We start from the raw sequence: 22,799 nt of genomic DNA on the forward strand, positions 1-22,799 counted from the left end.
TCTTTTCTGGCCTCTGCAGTACCAGGCATAACAGTACATAGATGTACATGTAGGGGGAAGTTGCCATGTTATTGTGAGGAAACAGCAGTGGGAATGGTCTTCAGTGGAACAGTGGCACTTAATGAGTTAGTTGTGTTTCAAGAATATAGTTAGAAAATACTGCCAAGATGAAATCAGAAACAGCAAACTGATGCTCAGCTTAAAATTGGTTCCATTCTGTGTATACGAACACAAATATGACATCTTCCTTTTCGTCATTAACACTAAGTACTTAATTTTTCAACAGTGAAAAGGTTCCTAAAGGCTGATTATTTAGTTGTTTGTTTTTTGTTTTATGTTTTTTGAGACAGTCTCATGTAACCTAGACTGGCCTTAAACTATAGCCAAGGATGGGTGGCCTTGAACTCTTGATCGTCATGCCTCTACCTCCTGAGTACTTGGATTGTGGACATGTACCACTTCACCTTGCTCTGGTTAACTTGGTGTTTAAGTGGTTTGTTTGTTTGTTTGTTTGTTTGTTTGTTGACAAATCTTACTATGTTGACCAAGCTGTTCTCAACTCACAGAGGTCAGCCTGCCTCTGCCCACCAAACACTGGGATTAAAGGTGCCACCACATCTGTCTATTGCTTTGTTTGTTTGTTTAAGAGACTCTTATCATTTTTTTTGAAGTAGCACTAGGCTGACTGTCCTTTCACAAATGGCTTTCCTCAGCATAGAGTGGCTACCATGTGTTTGTCACCTGTTTAAACCACAGGATTTTAGAATATGACATGAGCTTGGATTCGGGCTCAATGAATATCATCCTTGCATTGTGAAATGACATTCAATGTGGGATTCATGAAAAGACTTTATTTACTTATTGAGACAGGTTCACACCATGTAGCTCTTAAACCCAGCCTCCTAGGTAATTGGGATTACATACCACCACAGCTAGTTTGCCTCTGTTAATCTTTTGTTTTGTTTTAGCGCGCACGCATGTGTGTGTGTGTGTGTGTGTGTGTGTGTGTGTGTGTGTGTGTGTGTGTGTATGTGTGTGTATGTGTGAAGTATGCATTTGTGTGTATGCACATGTTGGTGTGGATGCCCATGTATGTGGAGGCCAGAGGTCAGTGTTGAGTGTCTTCCTCAATTCACCTTGTTTTTTGAGGGCCTCTCACTGCACATGGACTTGATTGCTTAGCTAGATTGGCTGGCCAGGGTGCTTTAGAGAGCTGCCTGACTCCACTCTTTACTCCCGACTGCCAGTGCTGGGGCACACACCCAGCTTCGGTGTGGGGGCCGGGGTGCCAAGCTCAGCTCAGCATGCTTGTGCAGCAGGACTGAGCCTCCTCTCCATTCTCTGTTAACTTTTTTGGTTTTTCGAGACAGGGTTTCTCTGTAGTTTTGTTTCCTGTCCTGGATCTCACTCTATAGAGATTTTACTTTTAACTTTTTCTTTTTTGGTGAAACTTCTAATGACCAGATAACAAACAATTTCAGGTCTGTTGGAATGGTCGTGTTTGTTGGTTGTTGGAATAGCTTCTTTGAGACGAGGTAGTAATCCCTGGCTTCTTGTCTGCCACAGATCCCGGATTATAGGAACGCAGTCATCGTGGCCAAGTCTCCAGCCTCAGCCAAGAGGTAGGTGGGACTGCATGGCTTCTTGCCGTGGCTTTAGGGTGTTTTCCTTGACCCCATTGTCTAGGTCAGGCTGCAGTGGTTCCCCGACCCCTTATTTTTCTTTCCACGGGTTAATTTAGTATTTTCCTACCACCTCTGCCTGTTACGCAGATATTTTACTATCTGCAAGTCATATTTCTTAACCAAAGTCATCCCATCTGAGGAATCCTGACCTAGTGCTTCTACTCTTAATCTCCAGATCTGTCCTCAGTCCTGCTTGAGGGATTTGGCAAGATGTTTCAGAAGGGAAAGGCATTTGCTGCCAAGTCTGATACTTAACCTGAGTGCAGGCCCTGGGACCTATATGGTGTGAAGAGAGAACCAACTCCCATTAGTTGTTGGCTGACCTCCATGCACCCCCAACTCGTTTTAAATAAGTAAATGTTTTGTTTTGTTTTTTTCTGAGAGGGTTTCTCTGTGTAACAACTCTGACTGTCCCGGCACTCACAGAGATCCACCTGCCTCTGCCTCCCAAATGCTGAGATTAAAGGCATGTGCCACCATGCCTGGCAATAAATGTAATTTTTAAAAATCCTACTTAACCTACTTTGTTTACTGCCTCATCTTCAGAGAACTCAGTGGCTTGTTAGCAGACTTGTATCCTGCTGACGGGCCACGTGTTATGTGTGTGGAAAAGTGACATTTACAAGACGGAAGCACCCTAAGGCAGCTGGGAGTCTATGGCGCAAGCCAGGTGTGGTGATAAACCACTGCAGACTGACTTTGGTTGGAAGGTTTTCCACATACTAATCACTGATACTTTCTAGCAAAACCCCTGCACCAGAGAGGGAAAGCACCGAATCACGCAGGGTTCGGACTCTTTAAACATTCTTCTCCAAGAAGAAGAAACTGAAGTCATTTCCAGTCAAATACTGTGGTTCGCTGGATCTCTAAAGTGTGAGGGACCAGGGACTCTCATCAGGATGGAAGGATGACACTTTTTTCCATGGAACTTATGCACATCCACTTGTCTTTTTTTTTTTTTTTTTTTTGGAGACAGGATCTCGCTCTGTAGACCAGACTGGCCTCAAACTCACAGAGTTCCTTCTTCCTCTGCCTCCAAGTGCTAGGACTAAAGATATGTGCTACCACACCCAGCTCTCCACCTATTTTTTCTTTTTAAGATTAATTTTATTTTATGTATATGAGTGTTTTGTCTGCATGTGTCTGTGTCTACCACCACATGCATGTTTGATGTCCATGAAGGCCAGAAGAGGCTATCCGATCCCCTGGAACTGGGGTTGTAGCTGGTGGTGAACCTCTGTGTTTGCTGGCAACTGAAGCTGGATCCTCTGCAAGGGCAGCAAGTGCCCTTTATTGTTGAACCATCTCTCCAGCCCTGCTCCATGATCTAACCATCTCTAAATTATGGAGTTCCTGATACAGTGTGATAAATAGGTCCTTTTGCTGAAACAAGGCAAGAACCAAAGTGTATCCATAGTCAGTACAGAGGCAATCAGTTTTCTGTATGCTTGCAATTTCTGAATTTCAGAAAGTTGAATCCACAGTGCAAACCCTGAGAGTCTGGAAGGACTGAAGTCTTTTCACAGTTCATAGCTTTTATAGTGCATTTACAATTATGTACAACTGCCACCTGTCACTGCTTGTAAGACTTTGTCATCATAGAAAATCACCCTGTGACCATTAAGTAATCACCCCATCCTTCTTGTACTGCCCCTGGGCACACACTCATATCTGTCTGCTTTTGTGGATTTGCACTCACAAGTAAAGGACCTATGGCATGCTTTCTTCACCCAGCACCTTATCCTGGAGGTTCATCCATGTATGTTGTGTGGTGCTTATGACAGCCTGAACCCTTGTTCAGGTGGGTCTGCCTGGCCTCTCCAGTGGCTGCTGGCACAGTGGCTACCAGCTGAGGTGATGTCAAACAGCTTTTTAATTAATTATTGCTGCTGTTATTTAGTGTTGGGAATGGAACTCAGTGTCAGACATGTCAGAAAGTGCTCTGCCACTGAGCCACACCCTAGCCCCAATACCAAATCATAAAATTGGGGTATTTGGTAATTCTTAATAAAATATGCTTAAATATGTTTAACTGTGTGGTACAGCCCTGCTCCTGTGAAAGTTCTTCCTATTTTCCTTAGAAATGTGAATTCATTTCTTGATAGGACCAAGCCAATAGATGGCTTACTTAGATGTGTTTGAGAAGTTTTAGTGTCACGGGACAGTTAAGGTGCATGTGCTATAGTAATTTCACACTTTCTACTGAAAGAGGCATTATGTCTCTATAAAAATGCACCTTGACAGTGACTGAGCGTGAGTATAGGTTTCCTGGAGTGATTCCTAGCATTGTAACAGCACTTTCCTCAATTGTGGAGCAGGTGGGAGTGCTGTGCTGGTGAGGTCTCTGCCTACCCCACCCCACTGCCAGGGAACTGTTTCCTGGCCTTGCTCTCCAGTGTCTGAGATGGTCCTGATGAGTGGTACAGTTGCTCCCCCCTTGCTCCCCAGTGTCTGAGATGGTCCTGATGAGTGGTACAGTCACTCCCCCCCTGCTCTCCAGTGTCTGAGATGGCTCTGATGAGTGGTACAGTTGCTCCCCCCTTGCTCCCCAGTGTCTGAGATGGTCCTGATGAGTGGTACAGTCACTCCCCCCCTGCTCTCCAGTGTCTGAGATGGCTCTGATGAGTGGTACAGTCGCTCCCCCCCGCTCTCCAGTGTCTGAGATGGTCCTGATGAGTCCGTACAGTCGCTCCCCCCCTGCTCTCCAGTGTCTGAGATGGTCCTGATGAGTGGTACAGTCGCTCCCCCCCTGCTCTCCAGTGTCTGAGATGGTCCTGATGAGTGGTACAGTCGCTCCCCCACTGCTCTCCAGTGTCTGAGATGGTCCTGATGAGTGGTACAGTCGCTCCCCCCCTGCTCTCCAGTGTCTGAGATGGTCCTGATGAGTGGTACAGTCGCTCCCCCCCTGCTCTCCAGTGTCTGAGATGGCTCTGATGAGTGGTACAGTCGCTCCCCCCCTGCGCTCCAGTGTCTGAGATGGTTCTGATGAGTCCGTACAGTTGCCCCCCACCCCTTGCTTCTCTAGCTATTTGGAGCTTGTTGATACAGCCTGTTTTCAGTTGTTGTTGGTGCTGGAAAAGCAAGACTAGAATTGTTGGGTCCTGTGCACTTGATAAAATGGAAGACCCAAGGTCCCACATAGGAGTCTGGCCCAGTGGGGGATGGGTAGGTTGTGTGGCCAGGGACCTACTAAGGCAAGGTTCACAGGTGAGTGGAAGTGGGTAGGATTTGAAGTTAAAAGATAACGTGACTGTGCTGGGTAATTTTTGTGAATTTGACATTAACTAGACAACTGAGAAAAGGGAACCTCAGTTGAGGAGTTTCCCCCATTAAATTGGCCTGTGGGGTTATCTGTGGGGCATTTTCTTGATTGATGTGAGAGAGTTTAGTCCATTGTGGGTGGTGCCACGACTAGGCGGGTAGTCCTGAGTTGTGTATGAAAGTGGGCTGAGCAAGCTCTGAGGAGCAAGCTAGTAAACAGCATTCCTCTGAGGTCTCTGCTTCAGTTCCTGTCTTGGCTTCCCTCAGTGGTGGACTGTGATCAGGAGGGTAAGCCAAATAAATCTTTTCCTTCCCAAGTTGGTTTAGGTCACGGACTTTATCACCACAGAAAGCAAACTAGGACAGTGGCATACCATGGGAACTGATTATTTAAAAGAAAGCCAAAGTGGCTGTGTTAATACCTGACAAACCAGAGCAGTGAACTTCCAGGAATAAAGAAGGGAGGCAGAGGCAGGTGGATCTCAGTAAGTTCGAGGCCAGCCTGGTCTATAAAGAGAGTTCCAGGATAGCCAGGGCTGTTACACAGAGAAGCCCTGTCTTGAAAAATGAAAAGAGCTGGGAGGTGGTGGTGCACGTCTTTAATCCCAGCACTTGGGAGGCAGAGCCAGGCAGATCTCTGTGAGTTCGAGGCCAGCCTGGTCTACAGAGCGAGATCCAGAGAAACCCTGTCTTGAAAAACAGACAAACAAAAAACCCAAAAGAAAAGAAAAGGGGGCTGGAGACTGGAGCACTGGCTATTCTTCCAGAGTTCCTGAGTTCAATTCCCAGCAACCACATGTTGGCTCACAACCATCTGTAATGAGGTCTGGCTCCCTTTTCTGGCCTACCGGCATACGTGCAGGCAGAACACTGTACCCATAATAAACAAAATAAATCTTTAAGAAAAGGTCACTTACCCCGCACCCCCACTAAAAAAATGTGTTTCTTGGGATGGGTTCCCACTCATCTTGAATCAGGTGTTTTCAGTGATGTTTACTCCTGGAGGAGCATCCTTCTGTCAACCATGCTTTTCTACCTGTGGGCTGACAGGATACTGGAGTAGCCAACACACAAGACTACCCTTTTGTGCATGACTAAACACCGTGGTGATTTTACAGCATCCTGGGCATTTTACACCCATAAAATAGGAATTGGGGCTTAGCGCCATGTGCTTTTTCTTGTGTGTCCTCTTCTCTTCTGGAGAGGAATGAAGGAAATCTTTTGTAAGAGGCATGTTCTCATAGGGAGGTTGTCACCATCAGAAAGGAAAAAAGGCCACTTCTTCAGGAAGGTATGGTCATTGCAATCATGAACTAAGTAGCAGGGTTTCTTTTCAAATACAGTAACTGTGAGGAGAAATGGGTATGTCCTCTGGGGTGGCCGACAGTATCACCCCTCCTTTGTCAGTGATCAGTAGAACAGATAGAGCATCAGGAAGGCTGCCAAGCACCAGCTCAGCCAGGGACTCCACCTGGAAAGCAGGTCTGAGAGATGGCTCAGCAGTAAAGAGCACTGGCTGCTCTTCCAGAGGACCTGGTTTTTATTCACAGCACCCACATGGAAGCTCCCAACAATCCTCTGCTGGCCTTTGTGAGCACCAAGTACGCATGTGCACATGCATACTTGCAGACAAAACAGGCATACAAGTAAAATTAAATAAATATATTTTATGAAATGTAGAAGAGGTGACTAAGAACCGGCCCTAACTCCAGTTCCAGGAATCCGACAACCTCTTCTGGCCTCTCAGGCACTGCATACACATGGTGTACAGACATACATGCAGGCAGAAACAACGTTTTTTTTGTTAATGATTTAAGTCATACAAACAGTATCCATTCCTTTTTTTTTTTTTTTTTTTTTTTTGACAGGGTCTTTTTCTGTAGCCCACATTGGCCTTGAATTTAAAGCATTCCTCCTTCTTTAGCCTCTAGCTGGGATTATGCCTATGAGCCACCACACCCAGTGGGGTCCAGATTTTAATGGTGAATTTTGTCACACATTTATGGGAGAGCAAATGCTAACTTTTATAGACATTTCCAGAAAAGTGGTTAATGTTCAATAGATGTTTTTACCTCATTTTGAGGCTTCGTCACTGATCGCTGATCCCAGTGACCATAGAGGGAAAGTTCTAAAACACTGAATTAACAGTGAACAAAAGATGAGCATATCATGCTCTTAGAGCTTGTCCCAGGATCCTGAGGCTACTGTGGCAGCTTTTAAAGGTCTGTAAATGTCAGTCACCATGTTAAAAGATCAAAAAAAGGGGTTGGGGATTTAGCTCAGTGGTAGAGAGCTTGACTAGCAAGCGCAAGGCCCTGGATTCGGTCCTCAGCTCCGGATAAAAAGGAAAAAAAAAAAAGATTTTTTTTTTTTTAAAAAAAGAGAAGCCACATAATTATCTCAGACTCAAAGATTTGACAATCTAGCTTAAGCAAACTAAGAAAAGAAGGGAACATTTTCATCAGAGAAAGATCTGTAAAAGAGCTGGGGGGCTCGAGAGATGGCTCAAGAGGTTAAGAGCACTGGCTATTCTAGAGGTCCTGAGTTCAATTCCCAGCTACCACATGGTGGCTTACAGCCACTGGTAATGATATAGCGCCCTCTTCTGGCATGCAGGCAGAACACTATACATAATAAATCAATAAACCTAAAAAAAAAAAGTAGAGCTGACACCTCAGTGGTGAAAACTGATGCTGCCCCCAAGTTCTAGAAGACAGCAGTGTCTGTTCTTCCACTTGCACACAGCTGGCACTGATTCTGGATTGCGCAGTTAAGAACAATAAGAATGTGTATAGATGCAAGGATGGCTTGATCGTTTATATCGGAGATCTGATAGACTTTGGAAAAATGCTGTTAGAACTAACACAGTCACTTAGTAAACTTGTAAGTTAAAAGGTCCATATATACTGGGGCACACCTTTAATCTTAGCACTTGGGAGGCAGAGGCAGGAGGATCTCTCTTGAGTTTCAGGACAGCCTGGTCTACATAGTGAGACTGCGTCTCAAATCTAGCACCCATATCAAGTGGCTCACAACCAGGTACTCACAAGAGGGTAGTTCCAGGGGTCCAGCACTCTTCTAACCTCCATGGGCAACTGCACTCATGTGCATATACCCACAACAGACACATCTGTACATATAATTAAAAGTAAAATAAAAATCCTGAATAAAAAAATTTAAATGAGGGAAGGGAAGTAACTCAATTTCCCAATAATAAGTAAATAGATAAGCAGCAATATAAAGGTCTCTCAGAGGTTGTGAAGTTGTGTGCTTGGAGTATGTAGTTTCTTATGTTCTCATTGCGCCTTCATAAAGCTTTCAAAAACTAATGTGTAATACTTTAATGAGTGTTTAATGGACCTTGTTTCATATGATTCTCAGAGAGGTCTGGCAGATAGTATTAGCAGTTGCAAGAAAGGAAACTTGAGGCAGCAAGAGAGTTCCTTAACACTTGGGTTCTCTTTGGCTGATGGGAGCAGCTCATTTGTGGGCTCTACACTCAGTCTTCCTGAGTCTTAAGTGGTCATTCTCTTTTGGGTTTTAGTTTGGTTGGTTGGTTTGGGTTTTGGTTTTGTTGTTGTTGCTGTTGTTTTTCGAGACAGAGTTTCTCTGTGTAGCCCTGACTGTCCTTGAACTCACTCTGTAGACCAAGCTGACCTGGAACTCAGTGATCCACCTGCCTCTGCCTCCCAAGTGCTGGGATTATAGGTGTGTGCCACCCCTGCCCAGCAGTCATTCTCTCTCTCTCTTTTTTTTTCTTTCTTTTTTTTTTTTTTCGAGACAGGGTTTCTCTGTGTAGCTTTGCGCCTTCCCTGGAACTCACTCTGTAGCCCAGGCTGGCCTCGAACTCACAGAGATCCACCTGCCTCTGCCTCCCAGGTGCTGGGATTAAAGGTGTGCACCACCACCGCCCGGCTTCTCTTTCGGGAGAAACATTTTGCTCATGTCCTTTGCCCAGACATTAGCAGGCAAAGGTCCTGTGTGGTTTTTGATTTCTGTCTACTGTTCTTTGCAGGGCACAATCTTTCGCGGAGCGTCTCCGACTGGGAATTGCAGTGATCCATGGAGAAGCACAGGATGCTGAGTCTGACTTGGTAGATGGTCGGCACTCCCCACCCATGGTCAGGAGTGTAGCTGCTATCCACCCCAGCCTGGAGATCCCAAGTAAGTGTCCACAGGGATCTTTTTGCCACTTTTCTCTGAGCTGCTTGAATTTGTGGAGGGGATATTTTAGTATAAATTCTCTTTTTTTAATTACTATTAGTTTTTTTAGATTTATTTTTGGGTTTTTGTTTTGTTTTGTTTTTTTTCGAGACAGGGTTTCTCTGTGTAGTTTAGGTGCCTGTCCTGGATCTTGCTCTGTAGACCAGGCTGGCCTTGAACTCACAGAAATCCGCCTGGCTCTGCCTCCCAAGTGCTGGGATTAAAGGCGTACACCACCACCGCCCTGCCTTATTTTTGTTTTTATCTGTATGCCATGTATGCAAGTACTCACAGGACAGAAAATGGCATCAGATCCCTTGGAATTGGAATCACAGGCTATTGTGAGCACCTGGCTGCTGAGAACCAAACTCAGGTCATTTGGAAGAATAGCCAGTGCTCTTAAATACAGAGCCACTTAACTTCCGCAGCCCATGGATTCTCTTTGGTGTGTTTGTTCACATGCACACTCATGTATATTTGCAGATGCACACGCACATGAAGACCAGAGGTCCATGTTAGGTAATGTTCTCAGTGCTTTCCATGTTTTTGTTTGTTTGTTTTTGAGACAAGGTCTCGCTGCCTAGAGCTCACCTATTGTCTAGACTGGCTAGGCAGCAAGTCCCAGGGACCTCCTTGTCTTATCCTCTGCAACCCAGGGATTAAAAGGACACACTGTTATACCCAGATTTTATTTATTTATTTATTTTTCTTTTTTTTTTGTTTTTGTTTTTTTTTTTTTGTTTTTTCGAGACAGGGTTTCTCAGTGTAGCTTTGCGCCTTTCCTGGAACTCGCTTTGGAGACCAGGCTGGCCTCGAACTCACAGAGATCTGCCTGGCTCTGCCTCCTAAGTGCTGGGATTAAAGGCGTGTGCCACCACCGCCCGGCTGGTATTTGATATACTATCAAAGAATCTTGTTTTGTTTCTTGAAGCCATGTTTTAGCTTTCAGATGTTCCCAATTCCTTGCTTAAGTTTCCCCTCAGATATTTTATTGCTTGGATACTTGTATAAGCAAAATTGTCTCCCCCCCCCATTTTTATATATATGTGATATCTGTATTTATGAGAGGAGAGAGAGAGTGTGCATGTTTGTGTGTTCATGTAGAGGCCAAAAGTTAACACTGAGAGTCTTCCTTATTTGCTCCCCACATTATTTATTAAGTTAGGGTGTCTCACTTGAACTAGAGCTCACCAGTACAGATAGTCTAGCCAGCTAGCTTGTTCCAGGGATCCCTGCCTCTACCTTCCAATTGCTGGAGTTACAGATGGGTTGTCACACCTACCGAACGTTTATGTGGGTTCTAGGGATCTGAATTCCAATCCTCATATTTGCTGCTTACACAGCAAGTATTGTAACTGCTGAGCCATATCCACAGCCCGGGGTTGCTTTTGTAATTTACCTTTGGAGTAGTCATTGCTCACAATCAGAAGAACACTTTGATAAAATACAGGCAATTTAAGTGCAGGAAAGTTTGGTTTGGGTTTACAGTGTCAGAGATTTCAATGTATCAATGTAGGGAATGCATGGTGGGGGTGAGTCTTCATCAGTGGCATGAGACAATGACAGTTCACATGGGAAGCAGAAAGTTCTAGACCATAATCAGGGATAGGTATAGCCCTAGAGGTCTGCTCCTGCTAACCTATTTCTGTCAGCCAGGCCTCACCTTCCAAATGTACCAGCTTCAAAATACCACCACAGCTAGGGACCAGTCATTCGAACCACAACCCTGTGAGGGACACTTCAGATTTGAACTGGAGCACTGCAGACGACAGCTTCCTGTGCTAGCTTGGACTGTGCTTCAGGACTGCTGGGGTGTCTATGTGCAGGGGCATGTCATCTGCGAGCAGTGGGTTATGGCTCCCCTTCTGATCTGATCGCGATCCCTGGTGTTCTTTTCTTGGCTCACATACCCAATACTGCAATACTGGGCAGCAGTGGTACATGGGATGTCCTTGACTTATTCCTCTTTTTAGGGAACATTATTGGGCATCATGTTACCTGGGAACTTTATAGTCCGCCATCAGTTGAGGGAGTTCCTTTCCCTTCTAAGTATTGGGAATTTTTCATAAAACATTTTTGTTTTTGTTTTTTTTTTGTTTTTTTCAAGACAGGGTTTCTCTGTGTAGTTTTGGACAGTCCTGGATCTCACTCTGTAGACCAGGCTGGCTTCCAACTCACAGAGATCCGCCTGCCTCTGCCTCCCGAGTGCTGGGATTAAAGGCATGCCCCACCTGGCTTGCTTGGCTTGTTTTCATTTTTTGAAACAAGGTTTCTCTGTGTAGCCCAGGCTGCCCTGGAACTCTCTCTGTAGACCAGGCTGGCCTCAAACTCAGAGATATACCTGCCTCTGTCTCCTGAGTGCTGGGATTAAAGACATGAGCCACCATGACTAGTGACATTAACTACTTAAAATCTTTTAAGTCTTTGTTCTACCTTTGAGCATAGGCACTGAGGTGTGTGTTTCATTCTGACCAGTGCTGATTCCTAAAGAAAAACCCCCAATCACGGTTGTTGGCGATGTCGGAGGAAGGATTGCCATCATTGTGGTACGTAGTTCTCTTTTATTGTTACCACCATCACTCTATAGACTTACTTGTAATTGTGTCCATAAAGACTGTGGGGGGTGGGTTGGCCAGGTAAGTATCATGTCTGTCAGTGTTGTGTGCTATATTTTAATTTTGGTTCCAAACGGAAAAATGGTAATAGTTTAGGAAAAAACACAGGAGCTGGGCGGTGGTGGTGCATATCTTTAATCCCAGCACTCAGGAGGCAAAGGCAGGAGGATCTCTGAGTTTGAGGCCAGCCTAGTCTACAGAGTGAGTTCCAGGACACCCAGAGCTACACAAAGAAGCCCTGTCTTGAAAAACCGAGAAAGAAGGAGGGGTGGGGGAGGAAGGAAGGGAAAAAGCAGTATCTATATGGTTACCTGAATACGGTGCAGCTGTTTATTTCCATGTTTGGGAAGTTGTTATTTTATTATGGTTAAAGTAAGGGACCATGTTGATTAAAGTTTTAAACACAGATTGGCAGTAAGGGTTGTGGTTCATAAGGCCTTGGGTTTGGTCCCTAACCCCAAACTCACACACATTATTTCATACATGCATACTAAATGGTACAATGAAGAATGGCTCAGACACCTGCAGCTCACTGCTCCCCTGAGCAGAGAGCATGGGGCCAGGGGCCAAGAGCCTTCCTAGGCTTTCCCCGTCTCCTTCCCTCCCACCAGAGGCTGTCATTAGCCTGAGAGTCTTCCATTCATGGCATTACTGAATTTACAGTCTACCAAGAGTGCTGTTCCTACATGTAAACAACATGGGCACTGGGGCTGGAGAGATTGATCAGTGATTAAAAGCATTTGCTATTCCAACAGAGGACCCGGGGTTGGTTCCCAGCACCCACATGGCAGCTTACAGTTGTCTGTAACTCTAGTTCTAGGGGATCCAATACACAAGGCAAAACACTCATACATATTTTAAGAAACGAAGACTTGAGTGTTGATATAAATAGTGTATGTGTGCACGTGGAGACTTTGGGTCCATGCTGTGGTTGATCTACCTAGTGGTACTTTGGTCTTCACTGCTGGGTGGTGTGTTACAGTACAACACAGCTGATGCCTCTGTTCTCCACGTTGGACAGTTTTCTTCTTTTCCTTAATGTTTATCCGTGAGTGTGTGTATGTAGACATATGTGCATGTGGAGGTCAGAGAGCAGGTTGTGGGTGTCACGCTTGTTTGCATTGGAGTCACCTGCTGGGCCATCTCACTGGTTCCAAGGCAGTTTTTTCTAATTCCCAATAATATTGCTTTGAACATCTTTGCACCCATTTTCTGGTGCGTCGTGCAAGAGTTTCTAGGGGGTGATTGGAGTCACTGGGTTTGAAAGTGTTGTAATAGCTCCCACACCCCATCATGGGTGCCTTGGAGTTTTCCTGTTTGGTGGTTTTGTTTGTACCCTTTTCGGGTCCATCTGCTATGTCACAGAGTTAAGCCGCCCACTAGTTTATTTCATGGATACAGAGGCAGTGGGAGAAGAAACACCCAGCACGTTAGCTGCGGTCTTTCCCTCCATATTAGAGCTACGCTTCCTTTTTCCTCTGGGGCTCTGTGTGTGCTAGACAGGTGTCTACCATTGAACTCTGTCCCCAGCCCTCTTTTCATTTTGAAAATAGTTGCTGAGGTCGGTCTTGAACTAGTTCTTCACTTCAGTCAGGACTTCAGCTCACAGACTTCTTGCCTCAGCCTTTCCAGTAGCTGGGATTACAAGTCTGTACTATTAGGTTCAGTTCAGTGTGCTTCTAAAAAACAAGCAGACAAGGACTGCCCGAGGTAGCTCAGCTACTAAAGGTGGGCTTGTCACCAAGCCTGATGACCTGAGTCTGATCTCTGGAGCCCATGCAGTTGTTCAGAGTGAGAACTGACTGCCACAGGTTGTCTTCTGACCTCCACATGCATGCCATGGCATATGTACACACATGTTCACATGTGCTCACATGCACACTAACAACAAATAGATTATTCTTGGGTTTTTTTTTTTTTTTTTCAAGACAGGGTTTCTCTGTGTAGTTTTGGTGCCTGTCCTGGATCTCGCTCTATAGACCAGGCTAGCCTCGAACTCACAGAGATCCGCCTGCCTCTGCCTCCCGAGTGCTGGGATTAAAGGCGTGCGCCACCCTAAATAGAATTTTTTTTTTAAAGATTTATTTATTTATTATGTATGCAGCATGTGTGCCTGCAGGCCAGAAGAGGGCACCAGATCTCGTTTACAGATGGTTGTGAGCCACCATGTGGTTGCTGGGAATTGAACTCAGGACCTCTGGAAGAGCAGTCAGTGCTCTTAACCTCTGAGCCATCTCTCCAGCCCTAATAGAAATTTTTTAAAGGGCTAGGAAGATGGCTCACGACATGAGCACCTGAACTTGAATCCCCGGAACCCTATAATGCCAGGGAGTGAACGCATCTGTAATCTCCGTGCTTCTGTGATGAGGTGGCAGGCAGAGACAGAATTCTCGAAAGCTCTCAGACAAAGCAGAAAGTGAGGAGCAGCAGCAGTACCTGAGGCTGTCCTGACTGCACAGAGGCTGTCTGCACTCAAACACATGACCATCCTCACATGTGCAAAACACCAATTTAAAAACCAGTACTTAGAGGGTCACAAGAAGTAGGAAAAACTGCAGGGAGGTCCTGCAGGCTCTTAACCATGCTTCCTCTGTATGCTAGCTAGTTTTTAATGTGAGCTTAATACAGGCTAGAGTCATTTGGGAGGAGGGAACCTCACCTGAGAAAATGCCCCCACTACACTGGCCTGTGTGCAAGCCTGGGGTACATTTTCTTACTTAGTGATTGATGCACAAGGCCCAGCCCACAGTGGGTGGGGTCATCCCTGGGCTGGTGGTCCTGGGTTCTATAAGAAAGCAGGCTAAGCAGGCCATGAGGAGCAAGCCAGTAAGCAGCACCCCTCCATGGCCTCTGCATCAGCTTCTGCCTCCAGGTTCCTACCTTGACTCCCTCAGTGATGGACTATGTTGTGGAGTTGTAAATTGAAATAAACCCTTTCCTACCCAAGTTGTTTTTGGTCATGGTGTTTCATCACAATAGTAGAAACCCTCACTAACACACACTATCTTGCTAAACTATGGTTCAGTAATACATGCGTGCTATGGCTTGCACACCCACACTCTATACATACAAGTACAGGAGTAAATAAATGAAAAAATGTAATACAAAAGAACTGTCAAGCTGACTGACATCCATTTCACTTTTAAAACTATTTTTTCTAAAGACAGGGTCTTTACATAGCCCTGGTTCTCCTGAAGCTCACTCTGTAGATCAGGCTGGCTTTGAACATTGATATTTGATCTGTCTACCTTTGCCTCTGAGTGCTGAGATTAAAGGTATGCCAGGATGCCCAGCTTTCGTTATACTACTTTTAATCTCCAACCTCCACACATGTGATATGGTACTCATGCACTCATACACATACACAAATTAGTAAATATAATTGAGAAGTTTTTCAAAGACATTTCTTAGCTGGGCACAGTGGTATGGGCTTGTCTGTACTCCCAGCTACTCGGGAGACTAAGGTGGGAGGATCACTTGAGCCCAGGCATTCCGTACACCCTGGAAAACATCATAAGATCCAGTCTCCAGACAAACCCACCATGTCATGTTTTCCTATACAGGAAGTAAGAAAGTATAAGAAAAGCCTTTAGGGAAGCCTTAGTTCCATTACTCATCCAAGAAAGCTTTCCTGTGTGTTTCTTTTTTTCTTTTTTTTTTTGGTTTTTTCGAGACAGGGTTTCTCTGAGTAGGCTGACCTGGAACTCACAGAGATCCGCCTGGCTCTGCTTCCCAAGTGCTGGGATTAAAGGTGTGCGCCACCACCACTCGGCTTCCTGTGTATTTCAAAGTCATCCCACAGACCTCCCCACCTCCCAGGGCCTTGGGCCCGCCAGGGCCTACCCTACAAGTGGTAGGTGCTGTGTAGGTGACTTGTGTGAGAAACCTGAAAGGTCTGTGGAGGTACAAGGCAGGAACATGCCATCTTGTTGTTGAGACTAAACTGTAGATGCCATAGTATGTTCTGGCTATTCCTGTCTTCTTCCTGGTTGTCCAGCCTGTCTTTGCAAGTGTTGATGTACCTTTTGTCCTGTGTTTGATTTGACAGGATGACATCATTGATGATGTGGACAGCTTTCTTGCTGCAGCAGAGACCCTGAAGGAAAGGGGCGCATATAAGATCTTTGTGATGGCAACTCACGGCTTGTTATCCTCTGATGCCCCCCGGCTGATTGAAGAGTCTGCCATTGATGAGGTAGTAGGCTGACAGTCAGAGTAGCTGCCTAAGCCCTTAGCAAGAGAGCAGAACAAGTACAAGATCGTTTTCGTTAAGAGTAGAAGATGCGGGGTTGGGGATTTAGCTCAGTGGTAGAGCGCTTGCCTAGCAAGCACAGGGCCCTGGGTTCGGTCCTCAGCTCTGAAAAAAAAAAAAGGACCAAAAAAAAAAAAGAGTAGAAGATACGCCGGGCAGTGGTGGCGCACGCCTTTAACCCCAGCACTCGGGAGGTAGAGCCAGGCGGATCTCTGTGAGTTCAAGGCCAGCCTGGTCTACAGAGCAAGATCCAGGACAGGCACCAAAACTACACAGAGAAACCCTGTCTCGAAAAACCAAAAAAAAAAAAAAAAAAAATAGAAGATGCAAACCAAGGGTAGCCCGTGACTTTAATCTCAGCACTGGAGAGGCTGAGACAGGAGGCTTGCCATGAGTTCAGCATCAGTCTGGGCTACAGAGTGAGACTGTGTCTCAAAAATTCAAAAATTTGTGTTTGCATTTCACTGACTGTGGAGCTTTCCCATTTGAATGAGGTATGTCCTGATTCAGTTATGATTTGCGTTCTGTATCATTCACCACTTCAGGTGAGTGGTACAGTGATACTTAGAATGTTCCAGATGTATGTTGTGAGCCCAGCTGATTTAAGAAGAAACATCCCCTGTGAACTATTACTGCGATGCCCTCTTAGACCCCCATTGCTTTATTTCTCTGTGAGTTTGCCCATGTACCCATTTCACACTATGTGGTCATCTGTGACCAGTCGTAGTATTTTCAAGATGTAGTAAGTCTCCATGCCTGAAAAATGCTCTAATGGGATGTGCTACATGTTGTTTCTTCCTAAGTTGTTAGAAACTTGAGTTGTTTGCATATTTTACAATTAATTTTTATCTACTTTGTGTGTGTGATATATGTATGTGAATGTAGATTCTCATGTAGAGGTCAGAGGACAACTTTGAGGAGTCAGGTCTCTCCATGGTTGTGCAGGAGAGACCCAGCTCCAACCCCACCAGCAGTGAACAGGAGTTCCAGTTTCTCCACGTTTTCCCCAACATTTGTCAGTGTCTTTGGGGCTGTAATTGCTCTGATGGGACTGAGGTCATCAGATCTTAAAGCTTGAGCAGCTTTGTACTGAAAGAAGCAGGAGGTGTGGGAAAGGACAGGTCCCCCATGGGGTAAATCCCAGAAGCTGTAGGGGACTTCAGGGTGACACTGGCTGGCTTTGCTGTCCGTTTTCCAGGTCTGGCTTTGTTCTGTTCTCTTCTTTTCTTTTGTTTGCAGTACTGGCCTGAACCCAGGCCTTCATGCACCAAGCATACACTCTACAGTGAGTCACACCCCAGCCCTGAAGCTGCTTGGCGTCTGATGCTCTTGTTTCTTGTGACTCACAGGTGGTGGTCACTAACACCATCCCACATGAAATCCAGAAGCTTCAGTGCCCCAAGATCAAAACTGTGGACATCAGCATGATCCTCTCGGAAGCCATCCGCCGCATCCACAATGGAGAGTCCATGTCCTACCTTTTCAGAAACATAGGCTTAGATGACTGAACATTTCTCCCGTGGCAGAAGTCCCACGGGTCAAGTAGGAAGCCCAGCATGCATGCTGGGAGGGCCCGTGGCTGGCCAGGTACTCCTTCCCTCTCCCTACATCCTCCTGAGTGATTCCTGTGAAGGTACAAGGACCAACTTTTTATTGTCGGTTTAGGTTTTTGTGAGTTTGGGGGGTAATTTTTATAACAGAAAGACCTCCTCTTAAATAAAATAAGTTAAAACCTGATCCTTTTTAGTGTAACCATTTTAAAAGATACACTTGAGTGAGGTTTTTAAGCTCAGCCTTTTTTTAAAGTTGCTTGATCCAAGTGTTTAAAAAAGTTGAATAATATGACCTGCTGTATACTATCTACAGTCAAAAAGCTACTGTTGGTTCCCGTACATGACATTTTTAGAAGTGCTTTTATAAATGGGCATATAGAGTATGTGGCTATTTATTCTCTGCAACAAAAGAAAGAATAAAACCTCATGTTTGTTTTTTAAGCCTCTGTATGTGGACAGTTTTCTGTTTCTGGAGTAGACCGCCACTGAAGACCCGAGTCACACAGCTGCTCGTGTCTCCAGCTTCTGAGCTCTGCATATAGCACTGTGTGTGGTGATGCAACCCTCGTTCTTACGGGTCCTCAGAAGCCTGGGAATCCCTGACACAGAGGTGCTTAGTTGAAGCAGAAGTGGGCTGGGCACACAGCTTCATCACTGTGGCTCTGCCTTCTTCAGAGTCCAGCCAGTCCTCAAACCAAGATGCAGTAACTTATGCTGAGTGAGAGGCTCTGTGGGTGGGGCTTGTCAGTGTCCAGAACGAAGGATCGTCTGTCTGTCTTAAGAGTTTCAAATTGAGATTTCTTTTTTTAAGGTTTCTTTTTATTGTGTATGTGTGTGTGTGTGTGTGTGTTTTACTGCATGTATGTCTGTGCACCACATACATGCCTGGTGCCTGCAGAGTTCCAAAGAGGGCATTGGATCTCCAGAAATTGGAGTTAACAAGTGTTTGTGAGCAGCTACCATGTGAGTGCTGGGAACCGAACTCAGGGCCTCTGCAAGAGCAGTGGGTGCTCTGAACCACTGAGCTATCTCTTCAGCCCCTGAAGCTTACAGTTCTGTCCGTCTTCATATAATAGCATGGAGCTGGCCAATCCCAGAGTGTTGGTGCCCCACATGGCCTGCTCTCTTAGCAGCCTCACGTTACTAAGGAAAAACCAGGTGTCCAACCCTGAGTTTGAAAACACATCTTTGCCTGCAATCCTGGAAGGAAGGAAGGAAGGAAGGAGGGAGGGAGGGACGGACGGACGGAGGGAGGGAAGAAGGAAGGAAGGGAGGGAGGGAGGGAGGGAGGGAGGGAGGGAGGGAGGGAAGGAAGGAAGGAAGGAAGGAAGGAAGGAAGGAAGGAAGGAAGGAAGGAAGGAGTTCCAATTTTTACAAATAGGTGGGCCTGGGGTGAGTCTCCCCGACAGCTGCTGGGAACACTGTCACCAGATGAGGGAACTCAGTTCTGACCTGTACTAAAGAAGCTTCAACTGTGAATGACCCTCTGTTCTGTGGCTCCTGCTCCCTTTATAGACAGCAGGAAAGGAAGTAGCTGGCATTTCACTTTGAACCAGGACAGCACTCTGTAGTGGTCTTGGGTATGTAGGTCCCTGCTGGCACTTTGGCCTTCGCCTTTGATACAGGAGGATGGGTCACTGAATGCTGTTTGAGGAGTGTGCTTTCCAGCCCTTGTGGTAGGAAGCTTCCTGGGTTGCTGTGGCCACTGTGGCGCCAGGCCTATGGTCCTTGAGGTGCCATCAACAAGGCAACCACATTTACAGAAGAGAGGTGAGTAAAGGAAGGTGAGTAATGGAAGCAGTGGCCTCTGGGTAGAAAATTCAGACCTTGCATGTGCTCCAGGGCAGCATGAGGTTGAGGTCTCTTTGGGAGGACCCCACAGCTTGGCATGAGGAGGGTCCTGACTCCAGCTGCCATAGGGCTTATCAGAAAGCCAAGAGCATGGAGAAGCTATGCCAGAGGTATCAGAATATGGAGGGTATGCAGGTGCGCATGCCCAGGCCCACATGTGTGAAGCACCATGTGTATTCATGGTTAGAAAGGGCCATGGTGCTGAGGGCCCTGGGATTGCCAGAAAGGAAGACATATCTAGCTTGAGCTCCCACCCACTTACTTCCCTCTCAGAGTAAACCTCTGCAACAGGTTTGAGATCAGTTTCCCAGACTCGTGCTCAGCCAGAGGCACCCTAAGCAGAGTGCCTTCTCCACTTGGCACTCAAGAGACGATGTGGACTTGAATCCTGATCCCATAACAGAAAAAAACTATAGATTGGGCATGATGGCACGTGCTAGTAATCTTAGCACTCAAGCGTTTGAGACAGGAGTGTTGGGAGTTGAAGGCCAGCCTGGACTACATAGTGAGATCCATACCTGCTAGGATGGGCCCGGGGGAAGGGGTAGTTATAGTTTATACTGCCTGTGCCGGCTTTTGACAAATGTGTTAAAAATGAATGTACTGTGACATCAAGAACACAGGGTAGTAAGTACTGAGCACCACGGGTGGCTGTAGAGCCAGACACCAGTTCAGCCGTCCCTGTGCAGGAGTGGTCACCACTTGGCTCCAAGACCAGTCAAGCTAGTGAGAGGGTGGGGCCCTAACGAATCCTGAGAATATATCCACGGATGGAGAAGTAACTCTGCAGTTGGCTGCTTAGGCCAGGAAAGAGCATAAGGCATGTTGACCACTCACTACCTCTATTTGCTCAGAATGACCAATCTCAATGAAGATTTCGATGTTCTTCCAGGTCCCGCCACTGTAAGGTCCAGAAAGGCTCTGGGCTCTGTCCCTTGGGACCTCTCCCGTTTTTGGGAGTTCTCTCTTACATTTCTGCTTGCATGTATGAAATTCCCTTTTCTTGGTGTGAGTCAGTGAACTCAGAACCCACTGACTCAGGTGGCTTTGGTGACCATTGGTCATCAATACCTTAGCTCTCCAATCCATCACTCTTAAAGAGCCCCACTAAGACTGCTATAGGGTGTGCTGGGTGGATCTACCTCTAAGTTACACTTTCTGTCTCTAAAATTGCTTCCAAGCATCCCACCTCTCAGCCCATGACCACTTGCCGATGGCCTCGGCTGCAGCCTCATTCCAGGGTAGGTGTCTGGCAGTGGTGTCATTCTGTCCAGGCCAGATGGTGGTGCCCTGCTTTTCCCCCTGTCCTGGCTGGGCCTTGTAGAACCCACTTGGAACTGTATAGCTGTTAGGGTAAATAAAGACATGGCCCGTGAATAGGGCATGCTATTTATTATGTATGACTTTACCTACTGAGCCATCTCTGTCTCTCTCTGTCTGTCTGTCTGTCTGTCTCTCTCTCTCTCGTTCTCTTAGCCCTGCTCCTTTACCGGCTCACTTGCTCCACCTCAGATCTTTTATACTCCCTCAGCCTGGGGATTTGGCATGTGATTTGACTTCGATTTTTAGCTTGTGGGTTTTCTGGTTGATTGGCTCTGTCTTCTCTGATCTGCTGGCTCCTGGCTCCTTCCAATGCTGGGATTTCTCCTTTCATAAAAGTAGGACAATGACTTCCTAGTTGATTGTTCTCACATCAGAGCTCCATGCCCAAGTTTGATCAGGAAAAAGCCTCTGGCCGGATTTCCCACAGCTCTTCTCTTTCCTAGGCCCTGGCTAACTACTGTTACTCCTGTTTCTTACTGTGAGCAACCTGACAGTCCACCTTAGCTCTTCTCGATTTGAACAAAGTCAACTCCAGATGGTTTATAAATGGAACCCACTATGGAAATACCTCCCAATTTCTACGTGAGTCCCTAGTTCTTCCCCCTGGGCTCCAGGGCCTAGAGGGTCTTCCCAACTGCCAGCCCTTTCTATCACCTCTACCCCACTAATGGCAGTAAAGGATTCTGTAGCACGAATCTTAAAAGTTCTTATAGCCGGGCGGTGGTGGCGCACGCCTTTAATCCCAGCACTCGGGAGGCAGAGCCAGGCGGATCTCTGTGAGTTCGAGGCCAGCCTGGTCTACGGCGCGAGATCCAGGAAAGGCACAAAGCTACACAGAGAAACCCTGTCTCAAAAAAAAAAAAAAAAAAAAAAAGTTCTTATTAATAAAAACAAACCCAGAGCCAGGTATTGGGGTGAACAATGGAAGATCAGAGAAGCAGAACAGGCCACAGCTAACCTCACCTTGCTAATTCCTCAGCTGATCCTGTTTCCTCAGACTGGTAACCTCTGAGTCCTTACCCAAATGGATCTCAGCTGAACTGCTGCTAGAAGCCTGAAAGCTTAACCAGCGTTAAGCTTAACCTCGTCCTCATGCTTTAAATACTTTCTGCCTCCTGCCATTACTTCCTGGGGTTAAAGGCGTGAGTCACCATGCTTGGCTGTTTCCAGTGTGACCTTGAACTCACAGAGATCCAGGCCGATCTCTGCCTCTGGAATGCTAGGATTAAAGGCGTGTGCTACCACTGCCTAACCTCTATGATTATGTTCTATTCTCTGACTCCAGATAAATTTATTAGAGTGCACAATATTTTGGGGAACACAAAAACCACAGGGTTCCTCTCTGGAGAAAGAATGAGGCAGTGGTTAAGCTCCCCTTAGGCACAAATGTAGGGCTCACAGTGGTTGGGAACTAGTCAGTGGTAAATGGAACACTCCCTTTGAATGATCAAGTAATTCTCCAGCTGGATTAAGGAAGCATAAGGCAAGTGGTTTCCTTTGTGGTTGATCCACTGTGTGTTTAAAAATGACCAGTCCTGGGCCAGCAAGATGGTTCAGTGGGTAAAGGTGCTTGCTGCCAAAGCTGAGTTTGCTCCTGGGCCCCCACATAACGGAGAGAACTAACTTCCACAAGTTTTCCTCTAACCTCTACATGAATGCCGTGGCATACACACATGCACACAGTACAGATACATGCGTAAGTCAAGGTGTATTTTCTTGTAAATGACCTCAGTCTCCATCCAGTTCCCACCATGAGATCTGTAAAATACCAATGGCTCTGAATGTTAATTATCCAACACTCAAAGTCCCCAGGATAAACACACACACATCTGCCTGCTTAACCACACATGCGGCAGAGCTGGAGTGTACCCTCTTGGCCTCACTTTGTCTGCTTTGATCTGAATCTGAATTTCGTTGAGCAGCCGACTGCCTACCTAGCCTTTGGGTGGTAATTAATTAATATTTAGACTTAAAAGTTAAAGAAAAAAAGTTGCTAACTTCTGTGATAAGTGTAATGGAAATTACTACCCTTATTGACTGCCACTGTATGCCAGAT

General features: G+C 46.1%; 1 protein-coding gene and 1 pseudogene across 3 annotated transcripts in view; one reads left to right on the plus strand and one right to left on the minus strand.

Moving 5' to 3' along the window:
- The window catches only part of Prpsap2 (phosphoribosyl pyrophosphate synthetase associated protein 2), a 35,050-nt gene extending 17,040 nt beyond the window's left edge, over positions 1-18,010 (plus strand). For all 3 annotated transcript variants that reach the window (XM_052757185.1, XM_052757183.1, XM_052757184.1), the window contains 5 exons: positions 1,567-1,622; positions 8,962-9,110; positions 11,625-11,695; positions 15,813-15,959; positions 17,366-18,010. In XM_052757185.1, coding sequence (XP_052613145.1) covers positions 1,567-1,622; positions 8,962-9,110; positions 11,625-11,695; positions 15,813-15,959; positions 17,366-17,524 — 582 coding nt within the window. In that variant the 3' untranslated portion in view covers positions 17,525-18,010. The remainder of the gene's footprint in view (positions 1-1,566; positions 1,623-8,961; positions 9,111-11,624; positions 11,696-15,812; positions 15,960-17,365) is intronic.
- On the minus strand, positions 1,629-6,766 carry LOC128122005 (40S ribosomal protein S27-like; annotated as a pseudogene).
- Positions 18,011-22,799: the final 4,789 nt, after the last annotated feature.

The sequence above is a fragment of the Peromyscus californicus genome, unplaced genomic scaffold, assembly GCF_007827085.1.
Source record: "Peromyscus californicus insignis strain IS unplaced genomic scaffold, ASM782708v3 Scaffold_3__1_contigs__length_106647218, whole genome shotgun sequence".
Lineage (NCBI taxonomy): Eukaryota > Metazoa > Chordata > Mammalia > Rodentia > Cricetidae > Peromyscus > Peromyscus californicus.